General features: G+C 35.3%; 1 protein-coding gene across 2 annotated transcripts in view; it reads right to left on the reverse strand.

Annotated features, from left to right (window-relative positions):
- The window catches only part of UHRF2 (ubiquitin like with PHD and ring finger domains 2), a 172,329-nt gene that overhangs the window by 43,168 nt on the left and 101,540 nt on the right, over positions 1 to 27,621 (reverse strand). For both annotated transcript variants that reach the window (XM_001365386.5, XM_007499557.3), the window contains exons 5-7: positions 18,232 to 18,341; positions 5,396 to 5,582; positions 4 to 127 (exon numbers count right to left, since the gene is read on the reverse strand). In XM_001365386.5, the coding sequence (XP_001365423.2) occupies positions 4 to 127; positions 5,396 to 5,582; positions 18,232 to 18,341 (421 nt within the window). The remainder of the gene's footprint in view (positions 1 to 3; positions 128 to 5,395; positions 5,583 to 18,231; positions 18,342 to 27,621) is intronic.

The following is a 27,621-nucleotide window of genomic DNA, read 5'->3' on the forward strand; positions in this document are numbered from 1 at the left end:
TACCTTCCCCCAGTCTCTATGGCTTTCAGTACTAGCAGATGGCATCTTTGCTTTCTTTTTGCTCTGTTTGAGTTTTTCACCAGCTTTTACAACTTCACTTGAATCAATTTTACAGGAAGGACAATACCTTAAAAAAAAAAAAGAGCAGGGGTGGAACTGTAGAAAATTTACATATTTGGCATTATTACAAATTTTAACTTATTCCTTTAAAATCTTCATATTTACGTCAGACTAATAAAAACATTCCATTAGAATAATTCAAAATCCTTAAGAAAAGGGCCATGACTAAAATGTCACGAACCTTCATAAAACTCCTACCTTACAGATTTTTTTTTAAACTCTTACCTTCGGCCTTAGAACCAATACTATGCATTGGTCCCAAGGCAGAAGAGTGGTAAGGGCTAGGCAGAGGGAGTTACATGACTTGCCCAGAATCATACTGCCAGAAAGAGTCTAAGGCCGTATTTGAATCCAGGACCTCCTGTTTCTCAGCCTGACTCTCAGTCCCCTGAGCCACTTTGCTGTCAGACATTATCGTTATAGTTTTATCAGAAATGAGTCATCTGTAGAAAGTAATCTGACAGAACTGAAAGGGATCTATCAAAAGTTGACTAGCATAAGCTTAATAAGGATTAATACTTGTAATGACATCCTGAAGATGAGAATGTACAAAAGACTGAGTTAATGAGGATGAGTCCAAAGTTCTTCCTAAGAACCTATAAACTAAGTTTCTAACATTATAATTTCTAGGAACTTGAGGAAAGACAGAAGATTCACATAACTCCTAATAGTCCAAAATTAAGTAAAATATTTATTCAAAAGGTGTTTACTAAATATCTATCATATGTAAGCAAATCAATAAAGCATTTCTGGTAGGTAGGTCTATTCCTGAGAAATATCCTATAAAACTAAGACTTTTTTAGTGCTATTTATTGTAATGGGATTTTACCTACTAGAATAGCTTCTGGTGGAAACTTTTTAAGTTTGAAAAATTCTATACTTCAGGCAATCCAGCTTTGTTTACTGTTGGAGAAAATCAGCCAACTATATACTATCAAAGCCCTCTTCCCTAGGGCTAAAATAATTGGGTTTCTGAATCCTTTTTCCTAGAAGTGCTGAGTAGAGCTGTCAGTTTTATAAGATTGGAGGTTTGAAGGCTTCCATATAATAATACTATTTCTTAGACTGGAGTCTGTATCCTTAGGGAGGATATTAGGGAAGTTTGAGGGAATCACAAAAACTAGTCATTAACTTCAAATTGTTTAATACTACAAGCTAACTAAAGAGGCAAAACAGAGAATGTTTTGGGATCTCTTGTCCTTAATAAGAGGATAATTAACAAGAATAAATCTGTCTGGAATAAGGAATAGCACCATGATGAGTACTTGAGACAGGCCTAAGATGTTATCTTTGATAGAATGGGATCATATGGTTACAGTTCTAGAAGGGTCCTAAGAAGTCATCTAGTCCAGTCCCCTCATTTTACAGATGAAGAGATGGAGATGGAAGACCAGAGCAATGAATTGCCTAGCCCAAAGTAACTCAAGGTAACAAGCAGCACAGAATTGACCCAAGATCCTATAGCTAGAAATGCAGATCCTTTCTACTGTGCTAAGCTGGGCCTGATGCTTCATTACTTTAAGGGAGTAATAGTGTGCAAATAATTTCAAATGATCACATTCCAAAGCATCTGAAGAATCACAGGCTACAAAAGAATGGTGAGTAGTCTCAATTGGGGGGGTGGGGGGAAAGGAAGGTCTTCAGTATAAATATTTCTCTGTCCACTTTAGTTGTTGAATTTAGCACATATTATTTGTGTGGTCCAATTTTAAATGCTGTAAGCTTAAGGGTTTACAATGAACAATTTATGATTATTGAAATTACTATTTGTCCTAGATTTTATAAGGAATCATCAATGGAATACATACAGTACAACAGAATGGTATCAAATGATGTGCACTTGACCTGAAAAAGCTATTTTTAGTGTTGAAAACATGATCAGTTTAAATTTACCCAACTTCATCTCATTGAAAAACTTCAGCTAAAAATTATTAAAAATCCAGACAGTGATGAAAATGATCATTCAATCATTTACTACATTTATCAGCATAGTATATGTCAAGTGACTCTTTGACCCTATGTAAACAAGTGGCCATGGGCACTATCTGACGTGAATATTTTCTAAAAGGGCAGAAATAATGACATTGAGGACTCTTCAACACCTGTCATTTCAAGACGATACCACAATCCTGACAAAAATATTTCTCTCAAAGAAAGAATAGAAATTAATGTAAAGATCACATAACATTGATGAGAATTAACAAAAGGAGCATCATCTACCTGCTGAAATGAAGAAAAAAAATGTTGAGCAATCAAAAGACATAAAAATGACAGAGGTTCTTCATTTTCCCCTGGTAGAAGTCATCTTTTCTAACATTTCAAAAACAGAAAATAGTCTCTTGAGGATACTCTGACAAATACAAATTAATAAAAAAGATTTATACCATAATCCTTTTTTGCAATCAGTGAGAAAAGCTTGAGGTTCCTAAGACATTGTATCACATTTATTTGTTTATGCATTTAAAAAATATAAGTCATATGTCATTTTTACTGAATGTGGATGAGCAAGGCCTATTTTTTTTTTTGCTGTCCTAACATAAAGTATGTCAATTTCTAGCAGTTACACACACATACACACACACACACATATAATGTAAATGTATAAATATGTATATATAAATATATATGAATATAAATGTATAAATGTATATAATGTGAATATATAATGTAAACCTTGAAATTTCTCAGACTTGTGAATGTTAAAAATTTCCCCATCAGGGAATTCTCAATTGGAACAATTCCCTACTGGGAGCATTCCCCATTTTGACTGTGAGAACTCACCAGGATCAGAAATAGGAGGACCTCTACTCCACCTGTACGAGAAAACTCCTTGTTAAACAATGAAAGTACTTAGACCCATACTTATAATGAGGCAAGGAGTTCTTTGAGCCATGCCTGTTTTTAGAATTGAAACAATGGGATGCTAAGTACCTATAAAGGTCTGGCAACTTGTAAACTTGCCAGGAGCAAAGAGGTGAAAACTTATTCAGAGGTTTTCTCTTGAGGGGATTAGTTGACTCAGCTGTGTTTTCTCTGGTTCAAACTTACTAAAGGGATTAGTCAACCCAGCAGTGTTTTTAGAATGGGTTGTCCTTTGGAAAACATCTACTGTGATTGCTAGATGTAAGGACTTTGGGGAGGTGACATAGGAGAAAACCCCCTATATAAGAAAAAGCAGAATCGCTTGAGGAGATCCTTTTGGAGAAATCTTGGATGAGGATCTCTTGGGAAGAATCTCTTAAGAGAGGCTCTGGAGAAGGGAAGCTCTTGGAGGACAATCTCTAAGGAGCTCTCACTGGAGCTCCTCTGAGGGGACTCTGTCCCTCTGGAGGCTCTGGAGAGAGGCCCTTTGAAACAGTTTCTGGCTGGAAGGCTCTTTGAGGAGGACTCTGGCTGGAACTCTCTCTGATGAAGTCAGCTGAGATGGAGCTGGCCTGGTGTCCCTAGAATCCTTGCTTAGACAGACCTTGTGGTGAGTGATAAAAGACTGACTTTGTTTTCTAAAACAAACTTATTTAACTAATCCAGAAGAATGGTAACTTTTTCAGAGCAGAGACAGGTTTTTTTTTCCTCCCTTTATTATCCTAGGTTTTAGCACACTGTTTTAACAGAAAGTAGATGCTTAATAAAAATTCACTGACATGAATGGATTTAACCTCAGCACATCATTCATTTTCTTCCAAATGTTTTTCTCTTCTTGGTTTGAGGCTTATTTGCTTCAAACATTAGACCTAGGGTATGATTAATGAACAAGCCTTCATTGTGTGCCTATGCTATAATGTGTTGAGTACTAATGATATAAAGAAACGATGAAAGTTCCAGCCCTTGAGGGGCTTATGTTCCAAGGAGAAAACACGAACATACATGAAGGGGAACCCCACTCCCTGTTCGAACCTCCATTTAAGTAGATGAAGTCACTTATTGGATCTGAACACTTCTCTTGTTCTGACCAAGTCAAAAAGGGCAACAGAATGCATTGGCTGGACAAAAACTAGTCCAAAGCTTTAAATAGACAAGCCCAGGAATAGCTAGCAGGGTGAAAAGGTAGAACTGTTGAAGAGAAAGCCAGCCATCAGGGATAAAAAGCTGGTTCTTATCATCTGAATTTAGGGAACGGTGTTTTCCCCTAGGGGAATCACAGTTGTAAATACATTCTTCCTACACCAATGTTCTGTCATCTGTGATTGCATATATATAATATGTAAATAACTGCAATATACACAAAATAAATACAAGATAGGTTTTGGGAAGGAGAAAATTCTAATTATGTGAGACAGCTAATGCAAAGGCTTTGAGACAAGAATATCCTGTACACAGAAAATCAATGACTATCGTTCTTCAATCTTATTCTATTTCTACCTGTGCCTTGGCCTTAGCTTCTCATGGGGGAGGGGAGTAGTTTTATTGATTTTCTTTTTTACATCATAGTCTTTGTAGAATATTACTCCATTAACAATTCATTCCCACACCCCCTGCTCTAAAATCTTCCTTATATAAAAGAAAAACAGTTATAGAGAACCAATGTATACTCTGACTACTAATAGTATATGAAATAAACACCCATAGTCCTCCAACTGTCTAGCAAAAGGAGCAATATTTGGCCTCATCTTGTCATTATTATCTCCATTTTTCAGTGCGACGGCCCCCCTTCCCCTGGAATGACTCATTTTTCTTTTGTAACCTACCTTTTGGAAATGTGCTAGCTAATTATACAGTGTTTAAGGAACAAGAAAAATAAGTGTATGAAGATGAAAAGGACTAGTAGGGTGGGACAACAGGTTTCATCAAGCTGTGTGTTTATTACCACATATTTTTGGGGCTCTCTCTCTTAAAAATATCTAGGAATTTCATCATGAACAATATTTGGATATCTACATGAAGATTTCATTACACAATTAAGAGAAGGATTCAGAACTGAAGGGTCCTTAGAAAACACTTTGTTGAATCCTCTTTATGAAGATGTGGAAACTGAAGTTCAGAAAGAAGACAAGCATATTAAAAGAATTGATGCAATTTTCAAAAACATTCATCCTAAATTTTGGAAAAATGGTATATACATATGTGTTTCTGTATGTATCTATAGATACACATAAATACACAGAGATATACCATATAGCTAATTAGTAATGAATAAAAGACATTAAATAATCATTAACTATTTGCATAAAACAGAATTATTTGAATAACTTTTAGAAATCAATTTTATTTTGAAATTCTAATGATATATTCCTTTTGTCCTATTCTTTTCTATCCATAAAAATGTTTGCATATTTACCAGTCTTCATCTTCTGGAATCTTGCTCAGAGGAGGATTCAGACAATAGATATGAAAGGCCATATTACATTCATCACAGAGAAGCTGCATATGTGCATCTTGTTTGCCTCCACATAAACAACAGGAGCAAAAGCGGCATTCTTTATCTGGGTCTGCATTACAGTGTTTACATTCAGGGCCACTCTTTCCTGTTATGAAAGAAAAATCATTGCAAGTTTAGTCTTAGAAATATAATTCTGACAGTAAATATTTATGTATGATATATAGAAAAAGTCTGAAAAAGAAAAAGTTGAATTTAAATATTGCCATAAGATGATAACAGAAAAGGTAATGTATTATATATTAATTCATCTTTGTGCCTTTTCTACCTTAGCAATAATATATTGGTTAAACCTGGAAGGAATAATATATAAGAGTGATTTTAAACTTTAAAATATTTCATGAGATTTGGTACAAAAACAAACGGAGATTATATGTTACACGATAACTACAGTGATTATGATGTTCAAGACACATGTGGCACAAACAACTCCAAGAAAAAGTACCTCTCTTCAAATAGTTCTCCTTGGACATAAATAACAATAGCTTATGATTCAAAATAGCAAATTGAGTGGTCCAGATAATAAATGAAGTATACATGCTTCAAAATAACAATCTCAATGGAAATTTTACAGCACTGTATAAAAGCAGATACTTTCACATGGCTGCAAAAAAAGCCATGTAGCAATGGTTTAAACAATACTCTTCTAAACATTTTTATTTCTCACAAATAATTCATTACCATCATTTCAAATTGTATCAACAACTAAAATGCTACCAAATGCCTTTGCAAATATAAAGTCTTGCTTAGATGCATATTAAACAATCACTGCCCACAAAATAAAATTTAGATAGCTAGAAAAATCAATTTCCTCTACCCAATATCATTTTAAAATTACATCCTTAGGAGGACAATTCTGTAACATACTTTTCTCATGACTGAAATAATCTGTATTCTTAAATCAAGTGAAACTCTAAAACTAATAAAATGCTATTTTGATTTTCTTATACAAGAAAAATCCACAAGATTATTGGAGTTCTTACAGATAGCAAAATCTGCATTTTCTTCTAGGATGCTTTACTGATTTATTTGGATTTTTAAACAATTTTAACTTCCAAAATTTAAGTTGTCTTGCATACATTAGAACATATTTAACTAATAATCATTAATTAAGTGTCTACTATAGGTCAGACACAGTGCTAAGCTGGGGTGAGAAAGATAAAAAATGAAATGCCTCTTGCACTGAAAAAGACTACTTTCTATTGAAGGGGATATGTACATAAATAAATATATGCAAAGTAAATACAATATAAATTTTTGTTGGTGGAAGGAATTACTAGCTGGGGGAGGGGGCCTATGTCAGGAAAGGCTCCATTAAGAAGATGGCAACTGAACAGAGTTGTGAAGGAAGTAAAAGATTTTAAGAGGCTTCTGAAATGGGGCAAAGCATTTTGTAGATTTGGAGTTCACTGTTTCACATACAATTTTCTTTTTTACATCAAAATGCTCATGTTTGTTAATGAATATCAATTTCAAAATAAAAATGAAAAGTCTTATATTTTAGACAAATTGATACACTGCCTAAAAGGAAATATCTACCCTATTGCTAATTGAGGTACTTGTGAAAAATACACTAAATATAGTAATGGATCTGCATAGCTCATTTGAAGACTACAGACAAGTAGGAACAGTGGATAGAATTGGGTAACTTATTCTCTGAAGGTGGGTCCCACCCCATTTCTTCCTTAGGGTAAAAGAGTCTTTGCCTCCTCCTACTTGTTTGACCACAGGCTTAATGGTTAAATCCTATGGTGAGCTTGAAGATATGTTATGTGTTAACTATTTCTCTATGCTTTAAATTACTGCAGAGAGAGAACTTCCGGTCAAGATGGCGGCTTAGAGAAAGCTAAAGTTCAGATCTCCAGAAACCCTTCCCTACCAAACTCAAACTATATGCTCCTAAGGCACCGAAATTCAAAACGAACAGCATAGACCCCAGGAATCCTCCTCCTGGACCTGGACCTGGATCAAAAGGTACGCCCTCCCCAAAAGACAGAACCCGAGATCACTTGGACCTAAGGGGTAGGCAGAAGGAAGGTCCCAGGACCCATCCCCCCAACCCAGAGCTCTGAGTCCGAGGCAGCAGAGGGAACCTCAGAGCCTCAGGGCCGGCTATCCTGAAGGCCTCTTCCTGAAAACAACCTGACCCAGTCGAGAAGGCACCCAGACAGCAGGAAAACGGGAGAGACAGGAGGAGCCTGTAGCCCCCTGACCAGATCCTTCCATCTGAGTCTCATGGAAGGTCCCTGCCTCAGGGCATACTCAGTCTGAGGTTAATCCTATCACCAGCCCTCAGAGCTCCAGGAAGCCATGGCCCCTCCCACCTCAGAGAGCAGGGTCATCTGAAACAACAGTAACCCTCAGGGCTGGCAAAAGGGCCTCTGGAGCCGGCTACTCCGAAGGCCACATCCTGAAAACAACCTGACCCACTCTCGGGGGCACCCAGATAGCAGGGAAACAAAGAGAGACTGGGGGAGCCTGCAGCCCCCTGGCTGGATCCTTCCATCTGAGTCTCAGGGAAGGTCCCTGCCTCAAAGCATACTCAGTTCAACCCAGAGAAAGTTAATCTTATCAGGAGCCCTCAGAGCTCCGGGAAGCCGTGGCCCCTCCCCCCTCAGAGTGCTGGCTCTCCTGGTCCGCTAAAGCACAGAAACAAACACCCCGCAGAAAGGGAAAGGCAGGCTCAGAGCGTGGAAGTGGGGCAGCGGAGAATCATCGGGAGGGAACGGAGAAGGGCAGCAACATGGAAACACCAGCAATTCCTGGCTTCCCCGGGAAGACAGAACAACAACTGCATAGAACAGACAATCTGCCTAGGGCTAAAACCTCTGAACAACAGACAGAGATAAGAAAAGCTAGTCCTCCCCACTCAGATAGAGATGGCAAAGTCCACAGAAGCACAAAAGCCTCAAAACACCAAGAAAAACAAGAAGGGGGCGACTTTGGACACATTTTATGGTGCAAAAATGCAAAATACAGAGGAGATAGAAGAGGAAACACAAGCAAATGCTCCGAAACCTTCCAAAGGAAATGGAAACTCTCCACAAACCCATGAAGAATGTGAATTGGAAAGGATCAAAAAGATGGAAGCCTTCTGGGAAGAAAAGTGGGAAATAATGCAAAAGAAATTCACGCATCTACAAAACCAGTTTGACCAAAGTAAAAAGGAAAACCAGGCTGTAAAAGTCAGAATCAGGCAACTCAAAGAAAAAGAGCAAGAATTAATAAAGCAAAGCCAAAAGACCAAGAAATTAGAAGAGAATATAAAATATCTCACGGACAAGGTGACAGACTTGGAAAATAGAGGAAGAAGAGATAATTTAAGAGTAATTGGACTTCCAGAAAAGCCAGAAATAAACAGCAAACTCGACATCGTAATACAAGATATAATCAAAGAAAATTGCCCAGAGATTCTAGAACAAGGGGGCAATACAGCCACTGACAGAGCTCACAGAACACCCTCTACACTAAATCCCCAAAAGACAACTCCCAGGAATGTAATTGCCAAATTCCAAAGCTTTCAAACAAAAGAAAAAATCCTACAAGAAGCCAGAAAACGACAATTTAGATATAAAGGAATGCCAATCAGGGTCACACAAGACCTTGCAAGTTCCACTCTAAATGACCGTAAGGCAGGGAACATGATTTTCAGAAAGGCAAGAGAGCTGGGTCTTCAACCAAGAATCAGCTATCCAGCAAAACTAACTATATACTTCCAAGGGAAAGTATGGGCACTCAACAAAATAGAAGATTTCCAAGTTTTTGCAAAGAAAAGACCAGAGCTCTGTGGAAAGGTCGATATCGAAAAACAAATAGCATGGAATATCTGAAAAGGTAAATGTGAAGGAAAGGGAAAAGGAGAAAAATGTTATCTTTTTCTTTTACTCAAACTCTCTTCTATAACTACTACATTTATATCAATCTATGTATACTAACATGTGGGGAAAATGTAATGTGTAAATAGGGGGAAAAGAAAGACCAAATAGAATAATCTTTCTCACAAAAAGATTCACACGGGAAGGGGAGGGGAAGAAAACTCCTATAAGAAGGAGAGGAAGAGGGTTTTTACTTAAACCTTACTCTCAGGGAAATCAACTCTAAGAGGGAAGAACATCCAGATCCATTGAGATCTTGAATTCTATCTTACCTAACAAGGGAAGTAAGAAGGGAAAACCAAGGAGGATGGGGGGAGGGAACACAAAAGAGGGAAGGAAGAAGAGGGGGGGAGGGAAAAAAAGGGAGGGACTAGAAAGGGAAACATATCAAGGGAGGGGACAAGGGGGATGATTTAAATTAAATCACTGGACTAAAAGGTAGAGCTGAAGAAGAAAGGTTAGAATTAGGGAAGGATATCAAAATGGCAGGGAGTCCACTAGTGACAGTCATAACTTTGAACGTGAATGGGATGAACTCAACAATAAAACAAAAGATCAAGGATATCCAGGGAAATAATGAAAAAAAAAACACCAATGATGGGGGCCTTGCAGTCCCAGACCTTAAACTATATTACAAAGCAGCAGTCATCAAAACAATTTGGTACTGGATAAGAGACAGAAAGGAGGATCAGTGGAATAGACTGGGGGCAAGCAACCTCAGCAAGACAGTATGTGACAAACCCAAAGATCCCAGCTTTTGGGACAAAAATCCACTATTTCATAAAAACTGCTGGGAAAATTGGAGGACAGTGTGGGAAAGATTAGGTTTAGATCAACACCTCACACCCTACACCAAGATAAATTCAAAATGGGTGAATGACTTGAACATAAAGAAGGAAACTATAAGAAAATTGGGCAAACATAGAATAGTATACATGTCAGACCTTTGGGAAGGGAAAGACTTTAAAACCAAGCAAGAATTAGAAAGAGTTACAAAATGCAAAATAAATAATCTGGAATACATCATATTAAAAAGTTTTTGTACAAACAAAACCAACGTAACCAAAATCAGAAGGGTAGCAACAAATTGGGAAACAATCTTCATAAAAACCTCTGACAAAGGTTTAATTACTCAAATTTACAAAGAACTAAATCAATTGTACAAAAAATCAAGCCATTCTCCAATTGACAAATGGGCAAAGGACATGAACAGGCAGTTCTCAGCCAAAGAAATCAAAACTATTAATAAGCACATGAAGAAGTGCTCTACGTCTCTTATAATCAGAGAGATGCAAATCAAAACAACTCTGAGGTATCACCTCACACTTAGCAGATTGGCTAACATGATAGCTATGGAAAGTAATGAATGCTGGAGGGGATGTGGCAAAGTGGGGACACTAATTCATTGCTGGTGGAGTTGTGAATTGATCCAGCCATTCTGGAGGGCAATTTGGAACTATGCCCAAAGGGTGATAAAAGACTGTCTGCCCTTTGATCCAACCATAGCACTGCTGGGTTTGTACCCCAAAGAGATAATAAGGAAAAAGACTTGTACAAGAATATTCATAGCTGCACTCTTTGTGGTTTCCAAAAATTGGAAAACAAGGGGATGCCCATCAATTGGGGAATGGCTGAATGAACTGTGGTATCTGTTGGTGATGGAATACTATTGTGCTAAAAGGAATAATAAAGTAGAGGAATTCCATGGAGACTGGAACAACCTCCAGGAAGTGATGCAGAGTGAAAGGAGCAGAACCAGGAAAACATTGTACACAGAGACTGATACACTGTGGTACAATCGAAGGTGATGGACTTCTCCATTGGTGTCAATGCAACGTCCCTGAACAATCTGCAGGGATCTAAAAAATACTATCCACAAGCAGAGGACAAACTGTGGGAGTAAAAACACCGACGAAAAGCAACTGCTTGACTACAGGGGCTGAGAGGAAATGACTGTGGAGAGACTCTAAATGAACACTCTAATGCAAATACCAACAACAGGGAAATGGGTTTGAGTCAAGAACACATGTGATAACCAGTGGAATCGTGCGTCGGCTATGGGAGAGGGAAAGGTGGGGGGGGGGGAGAGGAAAAGAAAATGTTCTTTGTTTCCAGTGAATAATGTTTGGAAATGACCAAATAAAATAATGTTTAAAATTTAAAAAAAAATTACTACATAGAATAAAGTGTTCATAAAATAAATGGAAGAAAACTTTCAAATAAAAAACAAAGAAGGGGTAAGCTGGGTAGCTCAGTGGATTGAGAGCCAGGCCTAGGGAGGGGAGGTCCTAGGTTCAAATATGGCCTCAGACACTTCCCAGTTGTGTGACTCTGGGCAAGTCACTTGACTAGCCCTTACCACTCTTCTGCCTTGGAGCCAATATTGGCTCCAAGACAGAAGGTAAGGGTTAAAAAACAAAAACAAAGAAGTCAAAATATATGAAGAAATTGAAGGGAATCCTGACTTCATGTCAGGAGGCTAATAGGATATTAAATAGAAAGAATTCTGGAAGAACATGGAACAGTCTGGGCTAAGTAACAGATTAAAAGAAAGCAGAGCTTGATTCTGAACATCATGGAACTGTTGCTGCTCTAAGGAATGAAGATGTGATTATGTGGATATTGACAGGTACTAATTATCCACCATATATCTTTATAGGAAAATAAACAGAGGTGATCACCAACTTGGAAAAGTACTGATATATCTCAACCAGTACTTGGAAAAGTACTGATATATCTCTTTGTCAATGTGAAATTAAAGACAGGTCTTTTGTCTTCCTGAGAATATTTAGGATATGATGGAGAATCCTTCAGTTTGTCAAACCTGGTCTCTGATCCTCCAATTCTAATGATGCATGACATTGAAACTTTCGTAACATATCAAATTGGATAATAAAGATTATAAAATAAATAACTGAAAAACTAGTATAAGTAAAAATGAAGCAAAAATAAAGATTTATAAAAATATAGGAGGAAGAAATCTAATAACAAAACCAAACAATGGAAAAGTCTGTGAAAGATGTAAATTAAAACATCAATGAGCATGGTACAGTAGAAAGGGTGCTAGACTTAGATTCAAGGGACCAGAATCTGAGATCTTCCTTTGTGTGATGCTGGACAAAACATTTAAAGCTCAGTTTCATTTTTTTTATCTGTAGCAAAGGAGCAGTAAGATTTATAGTATCTAACTCATGGGTCATTGTGGAACCAAACGGATAAAAAATTTCATAAATATTAAAAGGCTATAGAAATTTAACTATAATTGTTATCTTTTTCTTCTAATATTTTTAGTGGGATTCAAATAGTACCTAAGACAAGTCACTAGCCTACTATTATTATTTTTAATATTTAATGTTCAAAGGAGTATTGAACAGATGGATAAAACAAATAATTTTGCAGTTGAATTAAAGTATTACAATATAAGTTCATTCTCTTTAGGCCTGCTGAGATCATCCTCGTGTGTGAAGGATATATACCCTCCACCTCTGCTCTGACAAATATGATGCCATTCTCCATCGATTGTCTGATTGTCTGAATGAGAATGAACGTGAACAGTGGTACTGGAGGTAGAGAGCCAGGAGGGTATATGAAGGAGTTAAGGAGGAGGAAGCCTTGCTCTATTTTTTTTTAACTTCTGTGGGGTACTAGCCAGGAACAGGACATGAGCAGCCACATGGAAAAGTTAGATTAGGGTTTTCTCTGTTTCTCTCTCATTTTCCCTCCCTTTCTCATATCTATCTATAATCATAATAAATTCATTAAGCCAAGGGAACAACTCCTATTTTGAATGAAATACTTGGTTAGTTGTTGTCCAAAATGATATCATCATGTTGCAGTCAATGTATAGTGTGTTTAACTGTGATTGATCAAATCAGTATGAACTTGGAAAGCTCTAACATAGATCAGGAAACAATAGCCCTTGTATACTTTTGGGACAGAGCTTTCTCTAAATGTGCATATCTCCTGTTTTTCTTGAGCTACTGCAATTCTACTTTGCTAACAGATTACAGCACCTTATTGGATGTGGGCACGTTGCACAGGATGGTCCTATGCCATTGTTTTCCATGCCTCACAACTGATAGTGAAGTTCTTCGTAGAGGCTGAAAGTATCCTTGTATCACATCTTATCTCAGTGTGAGCTGCTGCCTTGTGTGAGTTCTCCATAAAGTAGTCTTTTAGACAAATGTATGTTTGGCATTTGAACAACTGCTTCCAGTGAGATGATCCTATGTCCTGGGTTGCCTGTGTGTAGGGTTGTGACTACAGCTCCCAGGGTATCCACACTTGCTGCTTTGTCACTTCCCTGTTGCCATGGAACTTTTGGGTAGGAGGAAAATACTGAAATAATGAGAGAGCAAAATTGTAATATGGTATGGGTGACATCTTTTGACTTGTGCACAAATTAGATTTAGTTAGGCAGAGTCAAAGTTGTTTACCTCATTCTCATTTCCAGAAATAAAAGTAATTGAAAAACAAAAGTCAAGATAACTGGTAATGGCTTAGGAGGCAGTGGATGACCATGGGATATAAGACTAACCAAGCTCTCAGCACCCTACAATGCCAACTTCTGTCTCCTTCATGGCTGATGAAAAAAACTATTCTCATCTGCTCATTTTGACTGGGGAGCGGGTGGAGTGGAGAGTCTTCACATGCTTGGGGTAAATATCCCTCTAACTCACCAACGTGTCTGAAGACCACCAGCCATCCTCAAACTGGTTTAGCCCACCTGCCAAGATGGTTTAACTATGGTACAGTCACTGCCCAAGCTATTGCTTCTTGGAGCCACAGGTGAGAGCTGAATGGCAAGTGGACACCTAAGAAGGAAGCCCTGCAAGGGCTCAGCAAGCCCTCATGCCAGAGGTTCTAGTCTTCCCTGAATACCCCATACACCCCACAGTGTATCCTTGATATAACTCTAGTAGCTAAGTAGGACAAGAGGGATATAACTATGATGTAATTATACTATGAACACCTTTCATTTCATCTAGCTTGGAGATGATGAGTATTAAGTATGATAAAATCTATTAAACATATTCTAAAGGTTTTATGAATCAATATTATTTCCATATGATTGTAGGCAATAGTTTTAGTCTGTGATAATGGTCTATTTGCAATTGAGTTTATAGGTTAATTCTAAAGGATAGAGGTCTATATTTGTAATTTGGAGGTTTATCATTTGTCAGTCCATGAAAAGATAGTGAATATCTAACTGCTAGGTTAAGTCTTGCTAAGTATTTACTATCTAAACTTTTGTAGTCTACAATATGTGTTCTGCCATTTCCCTGTATAAGCTACATTTTTCCATGAAGTCTGAGCTCCTTAAGGATAATCCTTCCGCAATAATAATATTAGGTAGTGTTTATGTAGTATTTTAGGGTTGGTAAAACATTTTACATATGTTAAATCATTTGATTTTCACCACTGCCCAGGGAAGTATATGTTGTTATCATCATTTTATAGATGAGGAAACTGAGACACAGAGAGGATTACATGAATTATCCAGAGAGTTACTGTCTGAGGCATGATTCCAATTCTGGCATTCCTAAGTCCAGGTCCTGTACTCAAACTGCTATACTTAGCTGCCTGTAATTTGTTAGCAGTGATCTAGTCCTGAACTGCCATTATAAGCCCTTTCATTTTCACAAAAAAAAAAAAATTGTGTAATGTAGCCATTTTTATGTAACAACCATTTGATATTTAATATTTTATTTAATATTTCTTAATATTATTAACTTAGCTAATGTAGTGTTCATGGAGGGCCTTTTGATTTTGGTTTAGGATCTTAAAAATTTAAAAGGCCCCATCCAGAAGTAAACCAATTGTGGTTAAGTAGATTATATTTATTATGAGCCTTTACTATTGCTTGGTCATGTGACATCTCTATTTGTTCCCAAAAATTTGTTTCTTGATCTATTTTTACATGTTCTAAGAATTTCTAACAATCCCATTCTTTCTTTTTTTATAAAGAAATGTCAATATTTCTTAGCTGGCTTAGGGTGATGAGTTTTGTATTTCATGAATATAGAATAGGTTTGATTAGGATATTTTACAAATCTATTTTTCTTATATTTTACATTTTCTAAGGGTTATACCAGTACTGGAAGATGTTAACTATTTGTCTTTGCTATTTGGCTTTGTATTCAGAATGTGAGAATCTTAATGTATTCAGTCAGTCTTCACCTTGATATTTTTATGCTTGCGAAAATGGCACATTTTACATGATTGTTATCATTAATATTATTGTTCTACTGGAAGACCAAGCATTAGATCCAATGAGTTAAGCAGCAAAAAAAGATCAAAGAGCAATTCTATTGAAAGGAGAAGAGTTCAGGCAGATCATTTATATGTCAATGGATTCACTGAAAAAGAGAAGCTGACTCCCCATTTCAAGGATAGAGTCTGATTCTACATTTCAGGGATAGAATTTAGATCAGTGGAATCTCAAAGATTTTAAAAAGAAGAAATAGCCATGAAGACAAAGAGAATTTTCATAAGCAATTGAGAAGAAACAAATTATCTATTAAGAGATATTAGTTCAAACTAGGATTATCCATTGAATATGAGAAATGACAGGAAAAGTAAATATCACATACTGGAAATGTTATATTAATAATGAATAAAAATATTGTATATTGAAAGTAGTATTTGAAATTGGACAGCATCCTAGGATAAACTATCTTATTGCTACTAAAGGAGAAAATTAATATACAATTCTCTAGAATGTTTTCAAGAATTTCTTCATAAAAATTTATGCTTTCATATGTAAATGGACCTTTAACCAGAACTTCACAAATAAAGGAAGCTAGATCTGGTTAGGATTTTTTATATGCAAATGAACTCTGTAATTCAATGAGGTAAAACCTTAGAAAACTAAAACTTTGTGTCACTAAAAAGGAATTCAATTAAAATAGTTACAGGAGATTATCAAAACCATAGTGGGATTATTAATAACTGTTGTTTCAATTTGATGGGGACATCACAATGACAAAAAATGTCATCACCACAAGAATATGAAGGCAAAAAATAGCTTGGATTCAATTAACAAATTAACAACCCTAAGAAAGAAGGGAAAATGGCAGCAACAAGCCCATATTGATTGGTTTGAAGGATCACTAATTAGCTTGGGAGGGGAATAAGAAAAGATGAAAAATGAAATATACTTAAATGAACAATAAACTTGAAGGGTATCAAATAAATAGTTAAGAAAATCAAGATAAGAAAAGAGCAGATAATTCCAATCTCAGCATTCCTATATCATAAAGGTGAGGTACTAAAATTAAAAGTATGGAAAAACTTACGAGGTGATAAGAGAAATTTTGGGACTATGGAAAGAACTATGTATGGGGTTTTATCTGTGTAACTAATTAATAACTGGGTTGAGATCACTTCTAATGCAATGGATTATTATCATGCCAAAAGAATTTATATATAGGAAGAAATTCAAAAATATATGAATAATATAGGAAAGCTTAGATGAAGTGATGAAGAGTAAAGAAAGTAGAACCAAAAGCATAATATCAATATACTTTATGATGAAAGCCAATCACACCAAAAATTCAATATTAACTATAAGGAAAGTATGTTCAAAGGGCCTCTAAGGGGGCAGCTGGATAGCATAATGGATTGAGAGCCAGGTCCTAGGTTCAAATTTGGCCTCAGATACTTCTTAGCTGTGTGATCCTGGGCAAGTCACTTAATCTCCATTGCCTAGCCTTTACTGCTTTTCTGCCTTAGAACCAATGCACAGTATTGATTCTAAGACAGAAGGTAAGGATTAAAAAATTTTTTTAAAAACAGGGTCTCTAAGAAACATGTATAATCACTTTGTATTTGTTAAATTCTATAGGTAATTTTGCTTTGTATTAACAAGTTTATGCAGAAATACATAATCATTTACAATGTTTTTTGTTAATTTTCTCTTTTCAAATTTTACATAAGTGAATACTTATCGATAAATGTTAAAAGTTACACAAGTTCTAAGAAAGTAAACAGAAAAAACATGATCATATCTGAGGACAGATATTTTTTATTTCTGGATCAAGGGTTAAAAAAATAGACTGGTTTCTGACTACATATAGAATATACATAACAAATGCATGTGTCTATGTGTATATAGACAATATCATATATAGATAATACAGACACTTAATTGTTTTTGGTATATACACACGTAATATATTCACATGTTTATCTATATACACACATACCCTGTCATAAAATTTAAATACATTCAATCAAGAAAACTTTATAATAAAAGGCAGAAACTGAGCACAAATGATATCTGAATTTGTTTTTTTAAATCTTTCAAGTTTTACACCAAATAGTTGATAACAGTGGTAGTACACTGCTTAAGAAAGTTCCCTATTACTCTATGATAAAATATGAACTTAGGTGTTTATAGCTCTTCACAACCTGGCTCCAACTGCCTACTGGTTGATGCTTATACACACTAAAACAACTCCTATCTCAGGATTAGGAATACACTCCCTCCTCATATCCTCTTATTTGCCTCTCTGTTTCTCTCAAGGCTCAGCTACTGCCACTTCTTATTAGGTTCTCCCAGTTGCTACTGCTTAAGCCAATTTACTTGCCTTTCCTTTGTGCATATTTTCTATTTTCTTAGACATTATATACTACTTATTCCATAGAATAGAATGTCCTTGTGGCCAGGGACCTTTGTGCTCTTTCTTTGTAGCTTCAGAATCTAGCACAGCATGCAGGCACTAAACAGGGATTGAATATATGCTTGCTGAATGACCTCATGTTTTTCTATATTTGATAGCTCTTGCCTGTCATTCACAGGTCAGTCATAAAGAATATCAGTAACCTTTACACCACTGCCCCAAAAGAAAAACATCATACTTGTATATGGTCCATCTGCAAATGAAAGTGGATGAGCTCCAGCTTTTTCAATCTTGTATACTTCATCTATAAACAGTATCTTGCAATCATTTATTGCATCTTCTGGTCCACTGTAAAATAAATAAAAACTTTTTACCAGAAAAACCCCAAGCACAAGAAAATTGTGAAGAACAAACAGAAACCACAAAACAAAAATCTGACATCAGTTTTGTTATATATAATGTTGACAAAGCAACTGCCATCGATTTATTTGGGAATATTAAATCATATTTTTGTATGTCAGTTATTTTGTAACATCACAAATATAGCTATCAGTTCAGTTTTCTAAAAAATATCAAGCAAATTTAATATAATGACTAATACTTTTAAAGAACAGCCTATATATATATATATATATATATATATATATATATATATATATATATATATATATATATAAAAATCCTGGACCTTCCCTCTTAGAATTAAAACTGTGTATTAATTTCAAGACAAAAGAATGTTAAGGGCTAAGCAATGGGGATTATGTGATTTGCCCGGGGTCACACAGCTACAAAGTATTTGAGGCCAAATTTGAACCCAGTACTTCCTTCTGTCTCTAGGCCTAGCTATCAAACTATTGAGCCAACTAGCTGTTTCCCAGCCAACATATTTCTAATCACAGCTGTAAAAAATGTCAGCCCTGCAACTTCTGATAAACATCAACTCCCCACCACTTTTTTTTGGAGAATGACTGATGTAACATGATATTCAATTACTCTGGTCAAAAACTGACAGAGGATTTGATGAAATTCAAACTATCAATTAAAAGACTTAATACAATTCTCATCCTCGGCTGCAATATTATATTGCTCTGTAATTGAATAGGGCCAGTTTTCAAAAATTATAATCCAATTTAAATAGTAAGCCCACTTTAATTGACTAAACAATAATGATTGACATTTTATTGTTAGTAGTAGTTGCGAGTTCATATAAGAAAAATGCTATTTTGATAGCATATAACTCCTTCATGCTAGTCTCACTTCTTAAATTCCCAAAATAGGCAGAGCATTTCCTTTGGGAAGCAAAACCAAAATTCAATTTTTATAAGTAGCTTTTGTCAGTTTCTTTGAACTTGTGTTAGCATAATATTGTTCTTTACTGAAATCAGTGTTTTTTTCCCTCTCATTTTTTTTCTAAAAAGAATTCGACAATTCTGTTACAAAGGTTAAGTTTTCTATTTTTGGTACTGATATAGCCAGTCCTAGTCTGCCCAGAGCTTCTCAGATCTGCTTCTCCAACCGCCATTTCAATCTTGGATGTTTAACCCATTTCTTAACATGTCCAAACCTGATTATCTTATCTTTCTTCCCCAAGATTTTCAGGTTTCTCCATTTCTGTCAGTTACCAGCATTCTTCTAGTCTTTCAAATTCACTATCCTCAGCATTATCCTTGACTCCTCTTTCTACTTCATCCTATATCTTCAGTCACTTGCAAAATCTCATGATTTCTAAATCTGAAATATCTCTACAAGAGTATACCTTTCTATTCACACAGCTATCACCTTGTTTAGAGCACTGATTACCTTATTTAAAGGATTGCCAAAGCCTCGCCTCTCTGCCTCAAATTTCTCACCATTCTAGCCTATCACATACAGACTGCCAAGTATAATCTAATCATTTTGTTTTCCTATTCAATAAAATATATATACTTCTGTTTAGCTTTTAAAACTCTCTGCAACCTGGTCCAGTCTATCTTTCTAGCCTCACAGGATATTACTCTTTACTACATATATTCTGTGATTCAAACAAACTGGCCGTTTCCCTGCTCCTACTGTAGGATACTCTTATCATCTCCTGTCTGTCCATGCATGTCCTATGACTTTACACTGATGTCTCATGCCTCGAATGTATTCCTTCATTTCCAGCTCACTGAATTCTTCTCTTTTTTGAAGATGAAGCACAAGTATTACCTTCTACCTGAAGTCATTCCTGATCTCCATAACTTCCTTTTCACCCAAATTACCTTGCATCTAATTACTTTGCATTTATTTTTATTTAGACACTTTTCTATTTATGCTGATGTGTTTTGTGTGTACTTGTCTCACTCATTAGAATGTAAATTTCTTGAGAACAGGGATTGTTTGATTCTTTATACTTGTATGACACCAACAGGGTATCCTAAAAATATGGTTCACTGGCTAGAAACCTAGGCCTAAGATAGGAAAGACTCATGTGAGTTTAAATCTGTCCTCAGACAACAGCTTTGTGACTCTGGTAAATCACTTAATCCTATTTGCCTCAGTTTCCTTATCTATAAAACAAGCTAGAAAAGGAAATGACAAACCATTACAGCATCTCTGCCAAGAAAACCCCAAATGGAGTCAGAGTCATACATTACTTAACTGAATGAAAATGACAGCACTTGTATCCCAAGGTCTATAACAGTACCTAGTCCGTGGCAGGCACTCTCATTTAACCCTTCTCTTCCTCTAATTTTTTTCTCTTATAAGAGCTTTCAAGTACTCTATGTTCAAGGCATACGAATGTATAATTCTTCCTTAAACCTGTTTCTTTGCCTTTCTCAGTTTTCCAACAGAGGGGGGCCTTCAACAAAGGAGCAAGGTCTGGTTGGCTTTTTACAATACTGTAAAGGCTTTGAGTATACCCCACAACTGACTGAACCTCCTTTTTGAGGCCCTGCTTGGCTATGCATACAGAGGCTCATCACCAAGACTGGACATATGGTGACAAATTCTTTTAGCCATTCTAACTCATTTAACAATACAGAAACACTACGTAATTTTAACTTGACAAATTGCTTACCTTGTGCACATATTATACACTATCGTAACTTCTCAATTTGTCTCTTAAAATTTTTGGTCAACAACTCTGCTGCCAAGATCTCTTTTAAACTCTATCTAAAATAGTCAAATTAAATACTTTGTTTAGAAAAGGAGTGTTTTAATTGCTATTGGGCTAAATCTCTGCCTAGATTTCCTTGAGAATGAAGTCTTCATGTCCTACTTCTAAAAGATAGAAAAAAAAACATTTTATTTTCAAATAAATACAACTGGTTATATAAAATTTCATAATATCTTACACTAACAATATTTTTATCATGGGATATTTCTTGAATGGATTTTGTTACCTTTTACATTTTTATTTCAATATGTGCTAATGATACACATTACTAATGGCTTTTAGAGTAATTTTAATCTATATGAACATTTCTGGAAGAATGACAAATGTCTTAAATATTTTTGGAATAGTACATTTTTTAACATACCCAAAATTATTTAAAATGCTAAATAAATGGATCTTTTAAAAGCCTTAAAAAAACTTCCTGATTTGTCAATAAGCACTTACTTTTTTGGCTTTTGGCTTTTTTCTTTCTTCCTTAAATATCTAACATAATGCTAAGTAATTAGCAGGCTTATGAAAAAAGTATTTGGATATGGATGGAGAACATCTAACTATGGATAATTAAAGCTTGATGTCTTATCTGCCAAATGGGCTTTAAATAGTGAAAGAAGGTTTTAGAAAACTTCATGTCAATATTCAAAGAACTATAAAAGACAGAGTAATTACAAAGCAAAAAGTAGCAACAGAAAGGTTCAGATTCTCAGAAGACAAAGTACTCTTGGATTTTGCAAATAAAACCCTCAAAGTATACAACTTCAAATTTCTATTCACATATGCACAATCTTAAGAAGCAAAGTGAACACAAGATCCTATGACAAGTAGGCAAATTTGAACTCAAAAATATCACTGAGACATGGTTGTGATAAGAACTATGATTGCAATATGACTGTAGAAGGATAAAGTTTATTCAAAAGATGACAAGTCAAATGATGAGGGAGCCAAACCCAAGTCCTATTCTTGAATAGGAGCTTAGCCAGAGTAAAAATGGAATGCTACTCTAATTCTCTAATGGATCCATGTATGATCTTTTCAATGTGGGTATTCACTCTAGTAATGCAGATGGCAACTCATTCATGCCTATCGGTACTGTGCAACTAATCTATGTTCTTCCAAATTTTTGCCATGAGGAGTTCACCAAAGTCTATAATCTTTCCTCCCTTTCTCTTGACATCATCAGGATACCAAGATAACACATGGGCTATCCAATAGCTATCTTTTGCTATTGTCAATTATCCAGTCCACCTCCTTTTATTAACACACTTCTTTGATATTATCCTTCACAGTACTTGTTTAATCTTTTGGAGCCTTTTCCTGCCTACCACCTACTTCTCCATTGCCCTCTAAATGTGCCTGACCTTTACATCTTTACAAACTGAGTACTTATAGGGGAATAGAAGTGGGGAGGAAGGACAATGGTCATTAAAGTAAGCAATTTCCAGTCAGAAACGTTCTTTTATTAGGGGCCTAATTTCTTGCCTGTTCAAGTGTATGTCTTTCAAGAAGTACACAAATACAACCTTAGTAGATTATAACTATAATATGACAAGTGTAGCTTGTGATTGTATATCAACCTCAACAACAGACATTCTTCATCCACTTGATTTTTCCTGTGTAGACAATTAGGTCAAATTCTTTTAAATAATTATGGATCTCATAATGTCTCTCTGAGAGGCAGATTGACATGATTGATAGAGTTGGTTTTGGAATTAAGAAGATAGGCTTCACGGCCAAATTCTAATACCTGGTGGCCATCTGACACTTGCCGAGTTCCCTAACTTATCAGTCCCCCAGACTAATAGTGCAAAGTTTAAATAGAATTAGGAGCCACTAAACCACACAATAGGATCCCTGTAGGCAGCATAATAACCTTGAAAATGATGTATTCACAGTATCTATGTTGTAATGTATTTTTATTTACTTTAACTATTTCCCTATTACATTTTAACTTGGTTTAGGCTGCACTCAGGAATGTTGTGGTTGCTCAAAATGAATGGTTGATGCAATGTCTGCCCCAGACAAGTCTCTAAAACTTTTAAGTGGCAGAAAAGGGACAGATCTACAACATTGGTAATGGATGCTCACTGAATTGCTAAAAATTATAGGTCTGATTTTTAAAAAACGAATCTTATTTAGAAGACCGTAATGTCTAGTTTGATATAATCAGCATAATTCCATTTGCAAATAAGTGATATAGGAGAATCACTATATTTTCTTTCACTTGTACCAAGTGACAAACATCTTTAGTAAGCATATATCTCTATTTTATGTAGTATTAATAATCAGGAGTAAGATAATTTACCTTTGGAAGACATCTTTTTGCTTTACCAAATCCAATGATTAAAAAAAAAGTAACAAACAATCAGCACAGGGATAAACTTATTTTTTACTACACTTTTCACTGAATTGTATGATTGTGAAGAGTTCTACTGTAGACTTAAGTGTTTATGAAATTTGCCTATTCCCTTCTAAAACTTTCAATGAGTCTTTGTGTGTATGTACACATGCAAATATATTTGTTTCATAACATTTTATATATATGGCAAAAAAGGAACATGAGTTGATGGTTACTGATGTTTTCTCAGTCACCTCTTTTAGATCATTTCCCCCCATGTCTTTAGTACTGTTCTCTCCTTTAGAGAATGTGAGATTTGATCTTAATGTCTTAAAAATCCTTCATCCATGGGCCTCTTCTGTGGATACTTTGTTTCATACAGTTCCGTTTTTTGTTTATGTTACATTCAATGTCATTTCCAATTCCTCAAGAAGCACATTCAGTGAGTCTAGATGTTCACTGTCCATGATGGTGAAAGGTTTATTATAAGACCTTTGCAAAGTTTTTCCATTATCCATCTGTCTTTCAATAGCATCTTTAACTGTTCTAGGGAAGACACTGCTTACATAGGTCTTTTGTGAAGTTTTTAAAGTGTTTTTTTTTTCCCTCTTGGTGCATACTATTGTTTTATAAGGTGAAAATGCTCAGAATATTCCACTACCCTTCTAAGATTTCACAAACAATAATATATATCCTAACCATCTATGTTCTTAGTTGCCAGATTCCTTTACTTAATAAGAAGATAAAGCATTTGCTAATTTAGTCAATTTTAGGCTCTTCTACATTTCTCATTAAAGTAAATAATTGACTTCAATTAAACATTTACATGAAGTTATAATCATCAATATCCATTCTTCACCCACTTACTTTTTTAAATCAACAACTTATTTAAATAGGTCCAACTGAAGTTTTTTTTAATTCCACACTCATAAATTTTTTTCATTCTTAATTAAATTTTATATTAATTTTGATTTTTGATGTTCTGACCTCCGATTCAGAAATCACTACCACTTTAGCAATGAGATGTCTCAGGGTTGTTTTATTACAATGAAATGGTTTTTTTGGTAATTGTTAAATGCTATCTACTGTGTTTAATATCGTATGATAGTTTTTCTTCAGTGCAAGGATTTTGTATAGACCACAATAACTTGGCACCACTCATTCCTTTCTCTTGAACCATATTTTCAATTATAATTTTCATTAACTTCAATTATGTCCACCTTTCAATCGAAGTTTCAATAGAGATTATCTTAAAGTGTCTGTAGAACTTTAATTTTCCTAAAAAATTTGGAGCTCTCCTCTGTCTAAGGTAGGGCAGTTTATCATTTCTTAAGTTACCTTCAAAAGATGAAAAAAACTAATAATAATCATAGCTAATATCATTTTAAGATTTACATATGTTATCTTATTTGAGTGTGAAATATGTGCCATTATTATTCCTACCTTATATATGAGGGAAGTGGGGCTGAGAGAAGTTGAATCACAAAGTTAGTATATGTCTGAATCTTTCTGACCCCAAGGTTCAAGCTCTATTCATTACATTATTGTTGTCTCCCAGTACAGAGAAAATAGATTCTAGATTTATTCTCACCAGCAAGGAGAAACTGGTAACAAACATAAATTATAAGAGCCTTTGGGAGAAACAAATATTCCTAGAATTTGTGTGGAGGAGAGGAAAGCCGAGTACAGACTGACAAGTATTCTACATTTGGGCATAATCAATTTCAAAGTCTTGGAAAGATTAAATAGGCTCCAATTAACTAATATTCTTAAGAGTGAAGTCAACCTAGAAGTTATGAGAAACCCCAAATACTGAAAATAAACATAATTCTGACCAAGAGGAAAAAGCAGGACTTGTTTAATCAGAACAATGTGGATGCTTAACAAATCATCAAGCAATTTGCATTTTTAAAAATGTACTTACATTGGAAGAGCAGGTAACAGAAGAAGAATAAAACATTACCAAAAAAAAAAAAGAGTATCAGGAGTAAAATGGCTCAAGATGAGGTGAGACAAAGGACCAAAGATGAGGATAGATAAGTTTTTAAAAATCTATTTTTAACGAATATAAAATATCTATTAAGCACCAATCCTACATATTAAGCACTTTGGGAGAAAACCATAAAAGTTAGAAAATTCTCACTCTTAAGACAACACATATAAAGGAATAATGGCCAGGAAAAGGAGTGGTTTGGGAAAACCACAAGAAAGGTAAATGGAACAAAGGGCAGTTGCTTAGATACTTGTCACATCCTTTCCAAGATCAATGATTATATTGATTTGTTTAGTCTTTCTAGAGCAAAAGTTGAAGGGGAAAAGGGACAGGAGAGAAATGGTAACTTGTCTGATGCTGAACAGATGAGAGTAGTCTGAGACTAAGCCGTCTTAGTGGTGGGGTTGAGTTTGTATCCACTTACTCATTCTAGTATCTAGTGGAATAACTCCACTAGATAGTTAGAGGTAGGCATGGTCTTTAAAGGTCTGATTCTAAGGATGCTATCTTAGTAGAGAAAAGGAGGCAGTAACAGGGTAGCAGGCAAGTTGTATGGGGTAGACAAATAGACTGGGGTAAAAATAAAAGAATGGACCTATTGTCAAACGACATGAAGAAGCAATTTTCAGATGAAGAATTCAAAGCTATCAATAATCATATGAAAAATGTTCTAAATTACTCTTGATTAGAGAAATGCAAATTATATAATTCTGACATATCTAACACGTCACACATATCAGATTGATTAATATGACAGTAAAGGAAAAGTGGAGGGGATGTGGCAAAATTGGGACACTGATGGATTGTTGATGGCGTTGTAAACTGATCCAAATATTTTGAAGGACAATTTGGAACTATGCCCAAAAGGCTATAAAACTGAGCAGACCCTTTGGTCCTATAATACCATTACTGGTATTATACTGATACCGACCAATATTAGTTTGTATATCAAAGAAATGAGGGAAAGGACCTACTTGTACACAAATATGTATAGCTGCTCTTTCTGTGGGAGCAAAGAACTGGAAACAGGGGATGTCCCTCAATTGGGGAATGGATGAACAAATTGTGGTATATATTGATGATGGATTATTATTTTGCTATAAGAAATGACGAGCAGGATGATTTCAAGAAAAATCTACATGAACTGACGAAGAGCAAAATAAGCAGAACCAGAACACTGCACACAGTTACAGCAATATTGTATGATGATCAACTGTGAAAGCCTACACTACTCTCAGCAATACAATGATCCAGGACAATTCTGAAGGACTTATGACAAAAGATGTTGTTTACCTCCAGAGAAATAATTGTTGGAGTCAGATGCAGATCAAAGCATAATATTTATCACATTAGTTTATGCATGGTTTTATTTTGGGCTTTTGACTTTATATGAGTATTCTCTTACAATGCCCAATATGAAAGTATGTTTTGCATATACATGTATAACCCAGATAAAATTGCTTATCATCTCTGGGAGGGAGCAGGGAAACAATTTGGATCTTATAATTTTGTAATACTTATGTTGAAAATTGATATATATAATTGGAAAAATAAAATGTCTTTTAATAAAGAAAAAAGGAATAGGACTATTGCTTGGGGTGAGATAATGATTGAATAGGTAAAGAAGGCAGACTTGGTTCAACTCTGACTTTTTCCCCATCTTCTCTGCCAAAAGGAATAACTTTGGGACCAGAAAGGTCAGAATAAAAATGGCTAACGGGGAACTATGCTCTTAATAAGTCCAACTCACTAGATCCAAAACAACTACATTCTGGATTACTAAAAGAAATGACATAATTGCTGAGATAGATGTCAGTGATCTATGTATGAATGGTGCAAGATTGAAGACAAATGTAAATGGAATATAAAGTATAAATCAGTGAATTTGATAATGATTATTATAAAAATTCTAGGATAAATCATTAAGAGATAGTCACTAAAGATTTAGAAAATGAAACAGCATTCACAAAGAATAAGCATGACGCCATTAAGAACAAATGAAAATTTAATCTCATTTTCTTTCTTTTCCTGACAGTTACTAGACTAGATAGGTTACTGAATTCTGGAGATATTTCTATAGAGCTGAAAAAGTTTCTCATGTTATTCTTTTTTCCCCTTACCACTCACACCCTTTATTTTCCCATATAATTTTCAAGTTCCTTAG

The sequence above is a fragment of the Monodelphis domestica genome, chromosome 7 (assembly GCF_027887165.1).
Source record: "Monodelphis domestica isolate mMonDom1 chromosome 7, mMonDom1.pri, whole genome shotgun sequence".
NCBI lineage: Eukaryota > Metazoa > Chordata > Mammalia > Didelphimorphia > Didelphidae > Monodelphis > Monodelphis domestica.